Source organism: Oxyura jamaicensis, chromosome 26 (genome assembly GCF_011077185.1).
Source record: "Oxyura jamaicensis isolate SHBP4307 breed ruddy duck chromosome 26, BPBGC_Ojam_1.0, whole genome shotgun sequence".
Classification (NCBI taxonomy): Eukaryota; Metazoa; Chordata; class Aves; order Anseriformes; family Anatidae; genus Oxyura; species Oxyura jamaicensis.
The window spans coordinates 5,449,273-5,465,032 of NC_048918.1; the positions used below are offsets into that span (position 1 = coordinate 5,449,273).

General features: G+C 50.0%; 2 protein-coding genes across 3 annotated transcripts; one reads left to right on the forward strand and one right to left on the reverse strand.

Annotated features, from left to right (window-relative positions):
- Positions 1-2,249: 2,249 nt before the first annotated feature.
- ADORA3 (adenosine A3 receptor) lies at positions 2,250-5,104 on the reverse strand. Of its 2 annotated transcripts, XM_035346826.1 has the most exons (3): positions 4,422-4,530; positions 4,295-4,323; positions 2,250-3,268 (listed from the first exon to the last, which is right to left on the reverse strand). In XM_035346826.1, the coding sequence occupies exon 3, from the start codon at positions 3,181-3,183 to the stop codon at positions 2,659-2,661; it is 525 nt and encodes a 174-aa protein (XP_035202717.1). In that variant the 5' UTR covers positions 3,184-3,268; positions 4,295-4,323; positions 4,422-4,530; the 3' UTR covers positions 2,250-2,658. The 2 variants fall into 2 exon arrangements, with proteins under 2 accessions (XP_035202717.1, XP_035202716.1); XM_035346825.1 differs by having other exon boundaries at positions 4,295-5,104.
- A 2,046-nt stretch (positions 5,105-7,150) lies between these two features.
- Positions 7,151-8,947, forward strand: LOC118178368 (adenosine receptor A3-like). The gene is given in 4 exon segments (XM_035346827.1): positions 7,151-7,463; positions 7,465-7,550; positions 8,130-8,359; positions 8,362-8,947. Coding segments are annotated over 4 exon segments (945 nt in total). The 5' UTR covers positions 7,151-7,205; the 3' UTR covers positions 8,733-8,947.
- Positions 8,948-15,760: the final 6,813 nt, after the last annotated feature.

Consider the following 15,760-nt stretch of genomic DNA (forward strand, 5'->3'; position numbering starts at 1 on the left):
CGGAGCATCCCTGAGGGGAGCGGCTCCCCGGGGTCGGGCGGCCTCCGTGCGGCGAGGCCGTGCCGCTGGGGGGCAGCAGGAGGCCGCGGCGGAGCTCGGGGCTCTGCGACCCGCAGGGCCATCGCTCCACCCCTGCCACCCCTCCTTGGGTTGGGGGACCACCGAAAATCTGGTGCACGAACGCGGTTACCTTCCGGAATCTGGCTTGAGAGGCGTCGCGGGTAAAGCTGCTGCCGTTCTACAGGGCCGGGAGCAGCACCCCCGCTTCGTAGCCCTCCGTCGGGGCTGAGCGCCATCAGTGCCTCCAGGGTAGCTGCCGGGGTGAGAACCAGGGGCCGGGATGTCCCGCAGCAGGACGCGGCTGTGTGCAGGGGGCTGCCCCCGGGCCGGGCTGCGGTGGGCACCGAGCCCCGCGGGGACGCGCGGAGCCGCCGCTGGGCTCCCCGGGGAGCTGCTCGCCCTCCTCAGCCTCCCTGCCTTGGGCTGCCCTCGCTCCCAGCCCGCTGCGCTTTCTCCCCCTCCGTCTGCCTCGTCCGCCTGGAGGCTGTCAGGCAGCCTGCTAGGGACGTGGGGCCGGGATGTTCCCTGGTTTTGCACTTTGTAAGAAACGCCTGAGCAAAGTTGTCCTTGCATTACTCGTAACTTTCTGCTGCTTGTCTGGGGCCTCTTTTTCTGCGGAAGGCAATCAGTTCCATCTACGATAAAGAGAGATTATGTAGCAAAATTCTGGTGTACTTATGTACTTCCTTCACCAGCTTGTTTATTAATAGAGTGAAACTGTGTAACAGGGCAGTTTTGGTCTATGACAAGGATTACATCAGATACAAACCGAGATGTCTGATCTTAGCTAAAGGAACAGACACCAACGTTTTTCCTTTCAGCTTACTGTGCCAAATAACACAGAATGATGCATTGCTTTTATTTTATTTATTATTATTATTATTTTATTATTTTTTAAGACCACTTTTATTATTTAAAGATGGATAAAAAATACCCTTGCCTTCAAAGATCTATTTTCAGCTTGACCCATGTTCCCTAAAAACAGGCTGTGCAGACTGTGGTGTAATATTTACTGCAATTTCTGAGCTGTCCTAGGCAGGACACGTACCAAAGCACTGCAGGGCTTCTGTGCAGGCTGTTTTTTAGATTGTCAGGGAGAAGAACAGGTTGAGTTCACATTAAATCCATATAATATTTATTGTCCTTCATGGAAATGTGGCACAATGACTGCAGCACAAGTTGACCAGCCTTGAATTTATCGTCTAGTTGTACAGAAGACAAAGGGTGTAAGAGTAGTCAGTGACAACATACCTGCATTGTGACCTGCTGTGTTACCAATAACAAAAAATGCATTTATCCTATTTTCAGTAGACCCAGCCAGTCCTCGTGGGGAAAAAATGGACAAAATTTGTCTCGTCTTTTCGTATTTTGAAATGATATAATAAATACGTATATAGACATATATTTACATACACCTTCAGATACAGTTCAGAGTAAGTCTTCAGATCTGTAACAGGCTGCAAAAAGCAACTGTTCAGAGCAACTGGTTTACAAAGGAGATTTGCAGCAAATTTCATTTATGTCAGGTGTTAAGGAAACAGTTTCTGGTTGTAGGGAGAACAGATCATGGGAATATGCTGTGTAGGAAAATCACCAAAATGGATGTTTTTCAGTAACAAATCAGGAAAATGCAGACTTGATGGTATAGGAATAGTTGATTCTATCCTTGGTAAGGGAGCTGGGGGAGGAGGGAATAACCTAAAGATATCTTTTTTTTTTTTTTTTTTTTTTTTTTTTTTAAACAGTCACCTCCTCCTGGCATGCTCCCCTATGCCTAGCACGTCCCATCACTCAATAGCTTAAGTGTGCTCTTTTGTAGTTTGGCTCCTGCCTGGTGCCCTATCTTTGAGGTCCATTTTTCAGGCTTCTGGGATGAGCACTATCTTGATTTCCAAGTAATGAAAGGCTCTCACAACAGGATCTTCCCCAAAGAAGAGGAGTCACCAAAGGCAGTTCAGCTTCTGTCCTTTCAGCTGAGATGGTCAGCAGTGGGACCCATGGTGAGGATGGTTTCATGATGCAGTCTTTCATCCACAGGTAGAGGTGTTGTACGAGGTGCTATAGCCTTACTGAACACAAGCTACTGGAACAAAACGTTGGGGGCAAGTGTGGTTGTGTGCAAGTAAAGGGCCTGTAACTGGACAAAAAGATAAACCAAAATGATAACAAAAAGACTTCTTGGTCTTGAGTTAAAACTAGAAATTAACAAGCATTGTGTTTACCATAGATTTGACCTAGGGAACTAAGAGGAAAAAATCTGCCTTGTTAGCAGTGCTTTGGGCCACTGGTCTGCCAAATAATGCCAATAAGTAAAAACTAGAAGGTGCTCTTAAGTGAAGATGCTTATCTTAAGTGAAGATATGGGCTTGGTGTACAGCTACAATCAACCAGAATTAGCTGGGGTATAATAATGCAGAAGATTGTGAATGATCCTTTTAGGCTTAATGTCAAATGTACATCAGATAGAGTACAAGGGGCTTGCCCTTATCATAAAACAGTTTGTGTAAGACAGTAGGTAAAATTCCCATGTTTTTTTTAAAGCATTTTATCAGTGGTCTGGTATACACTGAAGGGCCAACATTCATTCTATATTTATGACTATTGATTTGTTGTTTGTTCTGTAAGAACTGAGTCTGGTGGTGGTGTTTTTTTTTTGCATAGGATATAGGTCCTTAAAATTAAAAGGTAAGTGGTTTTGAACTTATTTATCCTGCAAGCATAGACAATGGGGTTCATGGCAGAATTGGCATGGGACAGCAATATTCCCAAGTAAATCCAGTGCTGGGATATCTTACATTCAGGGTAAAAATAGGAGATGCAGTTTATAATGCACAGAGGCAACCAGGATACCGCAAACAGGAAGAGAACAAGTGCTAGAGATTTGGCTGTCTTGAACTCCTGTCCATAAAATGTTCCTGCCCCTCTCACGTTGTTTGCACCTTGGCTTAGCTTCATCCTGATGATGTAAAAGATTTCAACGTACAGAGCACACATGATGGTCAGAGGGACAAGGGTCCATGTCACAAACCCAAAATATACCATGTAATCCATCCTCATCACAGAGACAAATTCACATGTCAGAGCGTCAGTGTTCTTTTGTTTTAGCTTGTTCCATCCAAACATGGGGATTAATCCTGCCAGCAGGGACAGCGACCAGCACAAACCCAGTGCCCACCAAATTCTTCTTTCTGTAGTGATTATTTTATATCTGTTGAGGAAGAAATCCCAGCTCATGTTAAACAGAAATGCTTAAAATAGTTAAGGATGATTTCAAGAGCTCGTGTTCAAATACTACAAGTTCATTTTGACAAACGGCAGTACTGAGTTCCTTTTCTTTGGAGGGAAAACCTAATCTTGAGATGAGCCATTGCTCTTCATTTGTAACAGTTACTTTGCAGCACTTGAACAAGATGTACAATGCTTAACTTCCCCTCTTTATAATTCTATCAGTTTTCAGCTATCTCATTTCTTGTTTCATTAAGATCTCAGGGTTCATCTTGCCTGGTTATTTCCATACATATTTATTTATTATATATATATATAATATATTTCCACTACCAGCAGTCCTACCTTTTCTCAACTTTCTTGGATGCCCCTTACTCTCTGCATTTGGTTTATACTATTTGTAAGACCAAACTGCTTTTTCGCTCTTCAGATTATAGGTCCTTTCCCCACCAAAAAAAAAAAAAAAAAAAAAAAAAAAAGGAAAAAAAAGGCCTTTTTTCATCATGCTTGAAATTATGATATGCATCTCTAGCTCACATACTATTTCCCTTCAAATATAGAAAGTGAAAGACTTCATAAATCAGCCCTTCATAAATCTTCATTATTTCTTTTGTATATTCAGCCACCAGTATAAGAAACTGTATTTAGGAGACTATCCTCAGAAACCCAAAGCAATTTACAGTACTTTCAGCATCCTGCACAATTACAAAACACCCAGAGAAGTGAACTGGTTGACCATAGACTCAGCCTGTGGCCGAATTCCGACCAGCGACAGCACCAAGCTGCCGGCATTGCACAAGCCCCCTCGGGGTCTGCCTGTGCTGCGTTAACTGCTGAGCGTGGGTCCTGCCTCCGATAGCTTGCCTCAGGCAGGCTGGCAGGGACAGCTATTTTCTCTGTCCACAAGCATGCATCTACAATAAAAACGTGTTCGGAAAGTGGCAGGGGTTGGGTGCAGGACAGTGCAGGAGCAGGCGAGCAGAGGTGCCCGGGATGGGGCAGCACTCACCTGATGGGCAGCTTCACTCGCAGGTACCTGTCGACCGCGATGGCCAGGAGGGACAGGATGGATGCATTAGTGAAAATCACGATCAGGCAGCACATGAACAGGCAGGAGTAGAAGTTAATGCTGATTCTCAGGCTCACCACAATGGCCAGGGGAATGACGAGGACCCCCACAGCGATATCAGCCAGCGCCAGGGAAACGATGAAGTACATGGTCGTGTTCTGAAAGGCCGAGTTCAGTTTCACCACCCAGATGACCAGGATGTTACCCAAAGCGGCAAACAAAGCCACCAGGCACTCGGCCCCGATGTAAATGGCATCCATGCTGCTCAGCGCCTGGCTGATGTTGGACGGCACGTTGCTGGGGCCACTCCTGTCCTGGCTCGAGCTGCAGAAGGCGGACATGGGCACCAGCAGCCTCCCGCGGGGTCTGCCCACGGTGCCTACCGCTTGCTGCTTCTAGTGATGTTCCAGCAGGCAAACCTCCAGAATTTCACATCCTCAGCACTCGGAAAGCAAGTCAGCTCTTTCCATTCCACAGGACTGCAGATATCTCAGCATACAGGAAAGATTTTCCCCTTCGGACACGTTTCCTGATGCTCACAGTACCCCTTCGGCAGCCTGGTAGCAGTAAAGTACTTTGGAAAGCTACTTTGAAAAGGAAAAAAATGAAAAGTTCTCCCAAGACTGCTTACCAGCAACTTGCAAACAAATAATTGAACTGCTTCCTCTTCCTAGCCACGATTTTAGAAGTGGAAGAGCTGTAACCAGAATTGACCGTGCAAAGCTGCCACTTATCAGCCTAGATAATCGCTCTGTAGTCACTGTAGGAAATGAGGCTGTTCAGGGGACGCTAGAAGGGTATTAAGCTAAATTCCAATACTTCACTTAATTTGGGGTATATTAAATCAGTTAAGGCCCCGAGATGGCTGAGTTCCCTTACTCAGACCTTTCCCAGTGTGACAAGAACATTGCCATAAGGCCGGTGACGTTTTTTCAGTGGAAGTGCCAGCACGCTGGCCACCCTCGCCATGTTCAGAGGGGCATGCTTTCCCTTGCTCTGCCCCATCTTTAGAGCAATGGGTATGGAGAGGCCTCCTCGCAACAGAAGAGTTAAAGAAAGGCCAGGGTTAGTTTGCAGAGCACAGAGAAACGAAGGCAAGGTGTGGGATGTGATGTGAAGTGGGGGGAGCGTGTGAAAGCAGCGATCGCAGACATGGTGGGAGCTGCGGACCCCTCGAGGTGTCTGCAGTGAACGAGCTGCTCCTGCTCCTGCTCCGGGCAGAGCCAAGGAGGTGCAAACACGAGCAGGGGGCAGCCCAAGCTCATGGGCAAGCTCACTGCCTGTGGGATACCCGGGCAAGCTCACTGCCACTTGCCTGGGTATCCCATCTCGGGCAACTGGCAGTGAGCGCTCTCCAGGAATGAGCCAGCAGCAGGCAGGTGATGAGACAGTGTGGCACCATGTTCGTGCAGCAGGGCCCTGTGTAAAGGTGGAAAATATGGAAAATATGCTGTTTCCCTGACACAGCGTCCTCCCATCTCTGCCACCCAGCTTTCCAGCAGAACTGAAGCTGGGGAAGTGAAATTAACCCTGGGAGAAGACAGAGCCAGAAATAAATGAGACTTCATTCTCTGCCCTGTAAGGGTTGGCCGAATTCTGCTTCCCTGAAACCCACATAAGGACTTCATGCTCCCTGGCTGGGAGCTATTTTGATGCAATTGCTGCTGGGGAAATGGTGGTGAAGAACCTGTCTGTGGGCAGCCCCAGTCTGCACGCAAACTTGGAGGTGCTGGTTTTCTAATAAAAGCTGACACGGGGTAGCCCTGGGTGCAGGAGATGAATCCCAGCAGAGTTGTGTGCGAGGTCGCAGCTGGAATGTGTGCTAGGTTTTGCAAGCCGAGTTAGCTGCTTCTCTGAGAAGTCCCTGAGCAGGGACAGGCAGCTGATGCTGCAGTTTTGAGCAGGTGTGGGAAAAGTCTGTGTCCTCCTAGCTGCTGGGGGTGCTTGGGCAAAATTCCCCACTTCCTGCACTTCTGCATTTCCCCTTCTAATCACAGCTGCTAATTTTCTTTCTTTGTCACCTACTCCTTGTGGCATTCGTTGTGGCCAGGCACCTGTTGCAAAGCTGATAGTAGAGCTATAGGAACCTTAACAGGGGCCACTCACCTCTGGTGCCTGCTGTGAACAGCAGAGAAGAAAACAGCTCTGCATGGGACCTCGGGGAAGCAGCTTGTGTGACCAAGTCAAAGGAAGATATTTACCTTTCCATTTGCCTTCACTCGCCCCAAATCCAGACTTCCCATTTGCCCTCCCAACACCTTCTTTGTGGCAGAGGAATGGTCTAGATCACCCAAGGTCCCTTGGTCCTATTTTCTCTGATGTTAAACCAATGCAGCAGACAATACAGAATGAGCAAGCGTTAGAGAAGCGTAGAGACAGGAGCACACTAACTGTAGCGCGGTGTAGCTGTGCTTTGGTTAATTCACCCTGCTAGGCACTGAGCCCACATGGGGAAGGGAGGTTCTGGTAGTGGTTAAAGCAGACTAGCAGAATTATATGCAGCAGTAGCACCTGTGGTTTGTTCATATTGCAATGATGCCACTGCTTTACTTGGACCCTTCCAGAGGAGCACACATAAATGTGCTAAAGCCTCAAGAAGACAGAAAGAAAGCTGTTAGAAATTGTGATGAAAAGACGTGATATATGCTTCTTTACAAACAGTTTGCTCTGCTCATCTTGAAACGGTGAGTTTTGTATGCACATCAGAAAGTGCAAAATTCTGACTGAGAGACTTAATTCAAGGCAGATCAGAGAGGAGCTGGGTTTTGACCTAGCTGTGGGGAGTGGGTGAAAAAAAGAACAACAAAAAAAGTTCACCGCATCATTTTCTTCATTGTGGACACAGTCTTGTATGTCCACAACGTCATTAGACAGCCTGGATGTGGTCTATATCGTGGTGGAGGCTGTTATTGGGATATGTGCGCTGGTGGGCAATGCCTTGGTGATTTGGGTGGTGAAGCTGAACCCGGCTCTTCAGAAGACCACCTTCTTTTACATCATTTCCCTGGTACTCACTGACATTGCCATGGGGATCCTTGTCATGCTGCTGGCCATCATGGTGAGCCTAGGAGTTGTCATCCACTTCTACTCCTGCTTGTTCATGTGCTGCCCTGTTGATGATTTTCCCCCATGCCTCGATCCTGTCTCTCCTGGCCATCACCATCGACAGGTACCTGCGAGTGAAGCTGCCTTCCAGGTGAGCCGAAGCAAAGGTCCCATCTCAGCATCTGTTTCTGTCTTCCTGTGTGTTTTCCTTCTCCCTTGCTTGCAGCATTGCAGGGCTTTCCTGAGCACCTTCATTTCTCCAGAGGTACTCGTGCAAGTGCAGATGTTCCCAGAGTGCAGGCAATGGAACACCAGCGGTCTGGGAACTCCTGCAAATTTGGCAATGCCTGAAAATCTTCAGCTATAGAGAGTTAGGAAAAGGTTTCTGACAAATGCTTATGTGCCTGAGGTCTGGCTGAGGTGGTGGTTTTTAGGCTTTGCCAAGGGAGGCAGCCATGCAGCTCTGCTGAGACGGGTGAAAATGAAATGGCGTTGGTGAGAAAGGGGTTTGGGGTTCTCATTTACAAAGGATCGCTGGCCATGTGTACGTTCCTCTGTTGTTTCAAAATGCATTTGAAATAACAGAAGCTGCTAAGGACTGCCTGCACAGCACTGTGCTTAACCCTAATGAGGCCAACAAGAAATAAGTGATTAAAAGCATAAGCTCATGAATATTGTAGTTCTTTCTTTCAGAAGAATCCCATTTAACTCCTACTTCCTACTCACCCAGGTACAAGGCAACCATCACAAAGCAAAGAGTTTGTGCGATTCTGGGATTCTGTCGGCTTGTGTCTGTGCTGGTGGGGCTGGTCCCCATGCTGGGGTGGAACCAGCACACAGGTGGCTCCGGCTACATCGAGTGTCACTATTTGGCTGTGATGAGAATGGATTACGTGGTGTACTTCAGCTTCTTTACCTGGATCCTCCTCCCCTCGCTTATCATGTGTACCCTGTACGCCAAGACATCATGCGGACAAAATTAAGCCGAAACTCAGCAAGTCTTCCAGATGAAGGAACAGTTTATGCGAAGGCGTACAAAACAGCCAAATACATGGCCCTCCTTCTCTTCCTCTTTGCAGTGTCTTGGCTGCCTCTGGGCATCCTGAACTGCATTTCATACTTCTGCCTCTCCTGCACCGTCCCACGGACCCTGAGCATCCCGCTGTCACACGCCAGCTCAGCCATGAACCCCATTGTCTATGCCTTCAAGATACAGAAGTTCAAGGAAACATGCACTTTCATTCTGAGGACTTACATCCTGTTCCAAAAGTCAGAGTTGGTCATTTCTAGCGCAGAGCACACGGCAGAGCAGCTGGGAGTGAGTGTGATCTGAGCGAGTGCTGCGCCGGGGCTGTGTCCAGGCTGTGTTCGACTGAAACATCTGGGGAGCAGCAAGCAGGGCGGATGTGGCACAGCCACTGGGGTGTATTTCTCAGCTTGTGCCTTCTGGATCTGTAATTGTGCTTGTGTTTTGCTGTTAAGCTAACTGAGCTCTGAGCAGTGAGGTGATTAGTTCAGAATCCTAGTTAATTAAAACAAACAAACAAAAAATGCATTTCTGAGGCAAAAGGTTTTAGAAGTTTGGAAGAGTGGTAGCTCGACAGGTGTGGATGAGGAACTGATTATGTTCATGTTCATAGATGCTTTGCTCTGTTAATAAAAAGCATGGTGCCAGGCGAGTGGTTTCTGGGGGATCCTGCGAGCCCTGCCAGGCAGTGCCCAAGACTCCTGGAGCTGGAGCACGATGCTCCGGCCTTCCTGGGGCTCCCAGTGCTCCGTGGCAGCAGTGCTGGTGCTGGGGGGGCTGCCTGCCTGCTGGGCCCGCGGTCCCTCCACCTCCGGGGTGAGACGTGTCCTGGGGCAGGACGCACGTGCCTGGCGTGTTTGCACAGACTGGCACGGACCGGAGCTCAGAGGGGTCTCCCAGCGGGTGCTGTGACAGGCTGCAGGCTCTTCCTCGCTGTCCCCAGGCACCCATTTCCCAAGCCCCAGGCTGACCCTGAGATACAGCACAAGGTGCTGACAGACCCCAAAGAGATGTAGGCAGCTACAGCCGGGGTGAGCACGAACTGCTGATCCTGAACTGTCACAAATACCCAAATCCACCCTTTTGTCTGCTGTAACCCTGTGTCAAGCTCCTGCAGCGTGCTGCAGTTGAGTCCAGCAGGTTGACAGGAGAGCTGGCATTAACCTTTTGCACTAATTTTGCCCCTGCTAACAGTTCTTCCTTTAAAAGTATTTGCTTCATCTTTTCAGATCTATTTATGGAAAGTGTTTCTTCAATTGGTGAAGCTACAAAGAAATGCTCTGGCATGATGCCACAGAACAAATGTCCCTATAAATGCTGGGGTAGTGTAGGACGTAACAAGAAGCCAGATCCTGGCTGCCAGATTTCTGGTTGCACAGAAAGCAGAACAACAAAATGAGGACTCAGCCTCAGGTGGGGGCTCAGCGGGGGTTGCACAGCCTGAAAATACAGCGACCCAGCTCAACGGGGCAGCAGCCCCCACTTGTGGAAAGCTGAGCAGGAAGGAAAACGAGCAGCCTTTTTATGAACTTTTGCTTACAGCAGCCCATAAGTGTTAATAGCATTAGATCTTCCTACACCTCTTTCTTAGAAGGCATTTCGCTTTCCAATGGGAACACCATCCCCGCCTACAACACAGGTAACCCTATTCATCCCACGCAGGCTGTTGCCCACCTTTCTGTCCGTTCAGCAGCTGAGGACTGGAGATGTGTTGCAGTTGTAGGTGGGGTGAGAAATGCTTCATCATTTCAGGACCCTCAGGCCAGGCTGCACAAGTGGCTTCTGCAGGCGTAACCGTGAGAGGAGTGAACTGTGTCGCGTTCCCTACAGGTACATAACTAACCTGGGCTTTCCTTGCCCTCAGAACTTTCTTCTTTTCCCTACGACTTGTTTATTCATACCAGGGGCTGTGAGGAGATAGGGCAGCGTGCTGGGCACAGCAGCAAACGGAGCCTTTGCAGAGCTGTGAAGCTATCTGAGGTGCACACTAAGCAGCTGTGGGATGCTTTGTGCAGCGGGGAGATCAGCAACACCGCTACTTGTTCAGTGATCACGCTGAATAAGTGTGTCGAATTCCGAGCCCAAAAGCAAAAGGCCAGGAGTGTTCTGTGCCGTGCAGTCCCACGGCAGGAGGCAGAGCACAGATCTGCTCCTTCCCCCCCAGCACATCCCCCAGGGAGGCACAGCCGGGCTACCTTTGGTCAGCGGAGCGAGGCGAGACCACGCGTGGTGAGCACCAGCCCCTGCACTTCTAAGAGAACATAAATCCAGAGGGAAAAATCCCTTTGGGATTTCCCATCCCCACTGATTTGGCCAAGGGTGATGCCATCAAATGCAGCTGAACTGCACCTGCCCTGGCGGGGGCCGGACCGGGGCGTTTCCGCCCCGCACACCCCCTGTTCCCACCGCGTCTCTGCCAGGGAGGCACAAGGCGTGCTTATTTTCTTCAGATGCTTCCTCCACCAGGCAGCATCTGTTTCCTGTCCTAAACACAAAGCAACCAGGTTGCCAGGCTGTTGCAACTCGTCTGTCACTAAGGGAGGACGAGCCCATGCCGTGGCCCCGCGTGAGCACCGAGCGCCCTGCCCAGCCCCGAGTGCTGTGGCCCTGCTGCCTCCTGCTGCGGGAGCTCGGCTCCTCTCCTGCTGCCCCCCTGCAGCCCCCGCACCAGGAAACACGGGGCTGGAGGTCTGTACGGCTTGTAAAGCAATTTAACACTCCCCAGACAGAGGAGCCAAATGGGGCCAGATCTGGCGTGGGGTCGGGGACTGCTGTGGCGTAGAAGCCACCTCTTTGTCCCTGTCTCACCATTCCCTTGCACGCGTCCAACCCTGGCCACCAACCCGTGGGCTCCCTCATTCACTTCTGCACCTAATTGTGCTCCCATGAGCATGAGATGTGCTGCTGCCAAGGGGCTGGGCCGTGCGAATGATGGCAGCTCACTGCTGCTGGCTTAGAGAAGCACACGGCTGAGCTCCGGCAGCAAAGCTCTGTACAGCAGGGCTGACAGCCCTCTGCTGATGTCTAGACTGTGTGTATATATAAATATATACTGCCGTAGTGTATAATCCTTCTGCTGATGTGCTTGGAGTATTTGGACCACTTTGCTGCCAAACACAGCATATTGTGTTTCATAAAAATAGTTGTGATTTGAAGCAGGCCTTTTTGCATGCGGTGATGAAGCTGGCGGCAGGAGGAGCTGTGTGTAAGAAATGTTGGGCTTGGCTGTGCAGAGGTGCAGGATTCATTCATCCCCCCCTCTTTGTTTCCCCAGCACCTTGAAGTCCCAGTCCAGCTGGCCTCGCGGTGCAGGGTGAGGGTGCAGGACGCAAGGCGCAGGCTGAGCTTTGTGGAGCTGGGGCCATCCCCGGGGCGAGAAACTCAGCCAGGGATTTGCTGCCGCTCAAAATCACCCGCCTGTAAGTGGGCTGCAGCTGGAATAAGTTTGTGAGCCAGCAATTTAAGGCTTTGTTCGAGATTAGGATTCAAAGGTGTATTTTTAGATCCTGCTATTTAGCTGGCTCCCTGGTGCCTGCAGAGCTCTGAGCGGTGCGTGGTGCACACGCTAGTGCCAGGGCAGGCACCAGGGCGAGACCCAGTGCAGCACAGTCCAGGGGTGTCGTAGTTCAGGGGAGTTAAACAGCGCTTCCGATCCTGGTCCCCGAGTGCTTGATGGATTTGCCATTTAAAGGCTGTAGTCAGCTTGCTGTTCCTTGGATGGCTCCAGCAAAAGGCTTCCAGCTATTCCCCGAGGATCCTCCTACATCCTGGTGAGATAAGGATCAGGAAGGGAATGGTCTATCTGCAATCTCAGCAGGGCTCTGAGCACAGATTCCCTTTTCACATTGGGGGTGGAGAAGAGAAGAGATTATATAGAAAAAAAAAAAAAAAAAGAAAAGAAAAGTTATTTCTAAGTGATACACGTTAAAAAAAAAAAAAAAAGGCATAAAAATCCCATAACAATGATCTTATCGTGTGACTCAACAATAGCAACAGTCCACCTTTGTTCTGGCAGGGATGTAAAACACTTGCAGGGACAGATAGCGGCCTCCTGGCAGGCAACGCTGCCCGGGCACCCCGTGCTGGGCTCGCTCCTGCCGTGCCCAGCGCCTGCGCTCATGTGCAGAGCCTGCACCCTGTGTGTGCCCGGCCTCAGGATGTGAGGGACCACCCCGGCGTTACCTGCCTGCCTCTCCCACCCACGTGCCTCACAGGAGGGGTGCAGTCGTCCCTCTCCGTCCCTCTGCCAGGGGAAACATGTCCCCTGGTCCCCAAAGCTACATCCAGCACTGGACACCCGGTGAGCTGTACCTGCTCGTCGTCAGCCGGGGCTGCCGCCTGCAGACCTTAGCTCTGAAACGGGAAGGGTCCAGGGTTTCCTGGCATTTCCAGCACCCCAGCTGTCAGCGTGCTGTCCCCCATCACGTGTGGCACATGGGCTGAGCATGCAGGAGGGACCCCTGATGCCAGCCCAGCCCCGAGCCCTGTGCCAGGGCCCAGCAGGGGTTTGGCTACGGCACAGCGCACTCTTGCCCACGGCCACGCTCTGCACGCACACGGTGGGGACGTGGCCACGTCCCTGCACACAGCACCCACCCCTGGGCCAGGAGGGGTGGGGGGATTTTTTGTTGGGACTCTGAAATTTAACGTTTACCTGGAAAGGGAAAAAGAAAAAAAATAAAAAAAAAAAAAAAAAGATGATAAATTGAGACCCAGTGAGTGGAGACGGATGCCCCTCCTGGTTGTTCCTTGCCTTTAAAGGAAGTGAAAGCAAAGCAGAGAGAGGATGTGAATGTGAAGCAGGGTCACATCTGGTTTAACAGAGAGTGATTGTGGCTGGGTGAATAATGAGCTGAAATGAGATTCCAGAGCCTGGCATTAGTGCCTGAGGACAAGTCATGTCACTGCTCTGTGCCTCAGTTTCCCTGTCCTTGAGAAGAGGATGGGGAATCTGACCTTCCCAGGGCTCTGTGAGCTTCAAGGAGCTGGACGGGAGCAGCGACGTCTTGCTCCACAGGCACTGCTAAAAATTCCCATTGGGGCCACATTCCACCTGCCCCGTGGGTACAGAGCAGTTATGTTGAAGAAACAGTCAATATTTCTCACAGATGGGAAAAGCTGAGGGAAATGCTTCCCCCAGTCTGCACACAGCTTTACTGAAAGACAAAATTCATTACTCCTAGAATCCAGATTTTGTTCCAAAAATGGTTTCAACCACTATCTAAAGCAAATTGTCAGTAGAGCATCAGATCTGGAAAACTCCTCACTGCAGACTGCTTTTTATGGAAAATACATGGTTTTTTTCTCTCTCTCTCTCTCTTTTTTTTTTTTTTTTCATAAATGCACATTCTGTAGGAAATAGGTGCTAAAAAACAGCCAGAAAAACGTACAAGGATATATAAATATGTATGCTCCTAACTGCTCCCCATGCATGCAACAGCAGTGCATAGCCTCAGTCTTGCAGAGCCTGAACATTGTAAATAATTACATGAGAAGCAGAACAGCGGAGTGGCCGTGCCGATGCTGTGCCTCTTCCCGATTGCCATCATGACCACTGCGGGCTCCCGCGCCCCACCAAGGGCTGTCTCTGGCCAGACTCCTGTGAATCAGAATCTGTCCATATTCATCTGAGGATGTCTGGTGTGGTGACAGCCTATTTATTTTGCAGAACACAACTGAGACGGCTTCTTCTGCTCTTTCAAGCTGTTTTGCAATTCTCAGGAAATACAACTTTTTGAAATATTTCCTTCCCAGAGGTGATTTCTCCGACTTGTTGCACAGCGATGCACAGACTTCACCCATCGAGCAATAACAGTTTTGAGCAGTCATCTCCTATATACCATTAGAGGAAATTACTCTCAAATTCATTGTAAAAGCCTTTCTGCGTAGCTGTTACCGTGCACCTGACAGGTGGCAGCAAACCCACGATCCTGCCAGGGCTCAGCAGCTGCCGAACGCCGTGCCGAACGCATCCTCGCCAGACAGGACTTTCCATTCGCTCTCTTCGTTAGAGATTGTTTTAAAATCCCATTAAAATAACATAAAATAAATCACAGAGGAATGAAAGGGAGGTTCGAGCTGGCAGAATATTCTTTAAAGAGGCACTATTTATACAAATTGTCTAGCTGACATGATAGGAACTGTTTTGATGTTTTATAAACCATTCTGCTGATAATTTTATATCTAAGCCTGGCAAGACTGCGGGAGGCAGAATGGGGGGGGGGGAAACACCGGGGCCAGGAGCCAAGGGCCTGAGCTCTCTCCCCAGCTCTTACTTCTGACCCCAAGGGAATTACTTCGCTGCAGTGGGCTACGACTGGTGCCTGAGAGCACGCGGGGAGATGAAATTCAGTGGCTTCTCCTTACAGCTCACCTCCAGCAAGGGCTGAATGGACCCTGCCCAAAATGTGCAGTTCAACACCAACCACAGTCAATAAATGCACTGGTTATGGAGTCACCAAATAGTTCTTGGTTTTGACTGCATCTCAGCATGAGTATTAAGGTGCAACCGCACTGTAAAAAGCCCTCCAGAAACAAGCCGTATGCATGGATTAAGCAGGGATTTACTGGCATTTGCTTGCTTTTGAACATGATTGCCTTTCGTCTCCCAGAGCAGAAGTCCAAAACTTAGACAAATTATTGAAGATATAGGCCCTTTGATCCAACAAAAAACTGAAGGCACGGCCATTTGTTGTCATTTAAAACCCCATTAACACTTTCTGAAGAGCAGCGCTGGCTCCATTGCCCTGGCTGCAGTTCAAGCCAGAAAATTATTTTCAGCCTCTCCAAACTCTGCGCGTACTTGACCGGATTTCACCTTCCCATCCGGCCCCCGCCCGCAGCTGCCTCCCTCCCGGGCATGGGGTTTGGTCCGGCCCTGCTGCCTCGCTTGTGCCAGCGCTCCTCCTGCAGCTGCTGGGTGCCGTGGGTGCATGCAGGGCCCTGATGCTGAGCAAAGCTGTGGTGGAGGGGTGCAGCCTGTGCCCCCTGCCATGTGCCAGTGGGTCTGGCAGGTGACAGTGCCGTGTCCCCAGCCCTCCTCTGCCCTGCCTCGGACGCATTGTAAACCACACAGTGACGAGACCGAGGAGGAACAGGCGTCCCTGCAGCACCTCACAGACGCAGCGATGGCGCCCAGGGACTCGCCTGCCTCCTCCAGCAGGTTTCTACTCTTCTTTTGCTTCCTATTCCAGCCTGTCTCCCATGTTGCTTCCTCATTTTTTCCTTTTGTCTCCACCTCCATCCTTTCTCCCCAGCTCCTGTTCATGCTGCTGATGCTCGGCTCCCCCCTGCCCCCAGGGACATGCTCGCTCTGACACCTTCTCAAGGGCTTC

Excerpts from the sequence above, each read along its gene's own strand:
- ADORA3 (XM_035346825.1), bottom strand. The coding sequence starts at position 4,695 with ATGTCCGCCTTCTGCAGCTCGAGCCAGGACAGGAGTGGCCCCAGCAAC. Across the intron at positions 3,269-4,294 it reads CGAGTGAAGCTGCCCATCAG|ATATAAAATAATCACTACAG; the intron begins GTGAGTGCTGCC and ends CTTCCTCAACAG.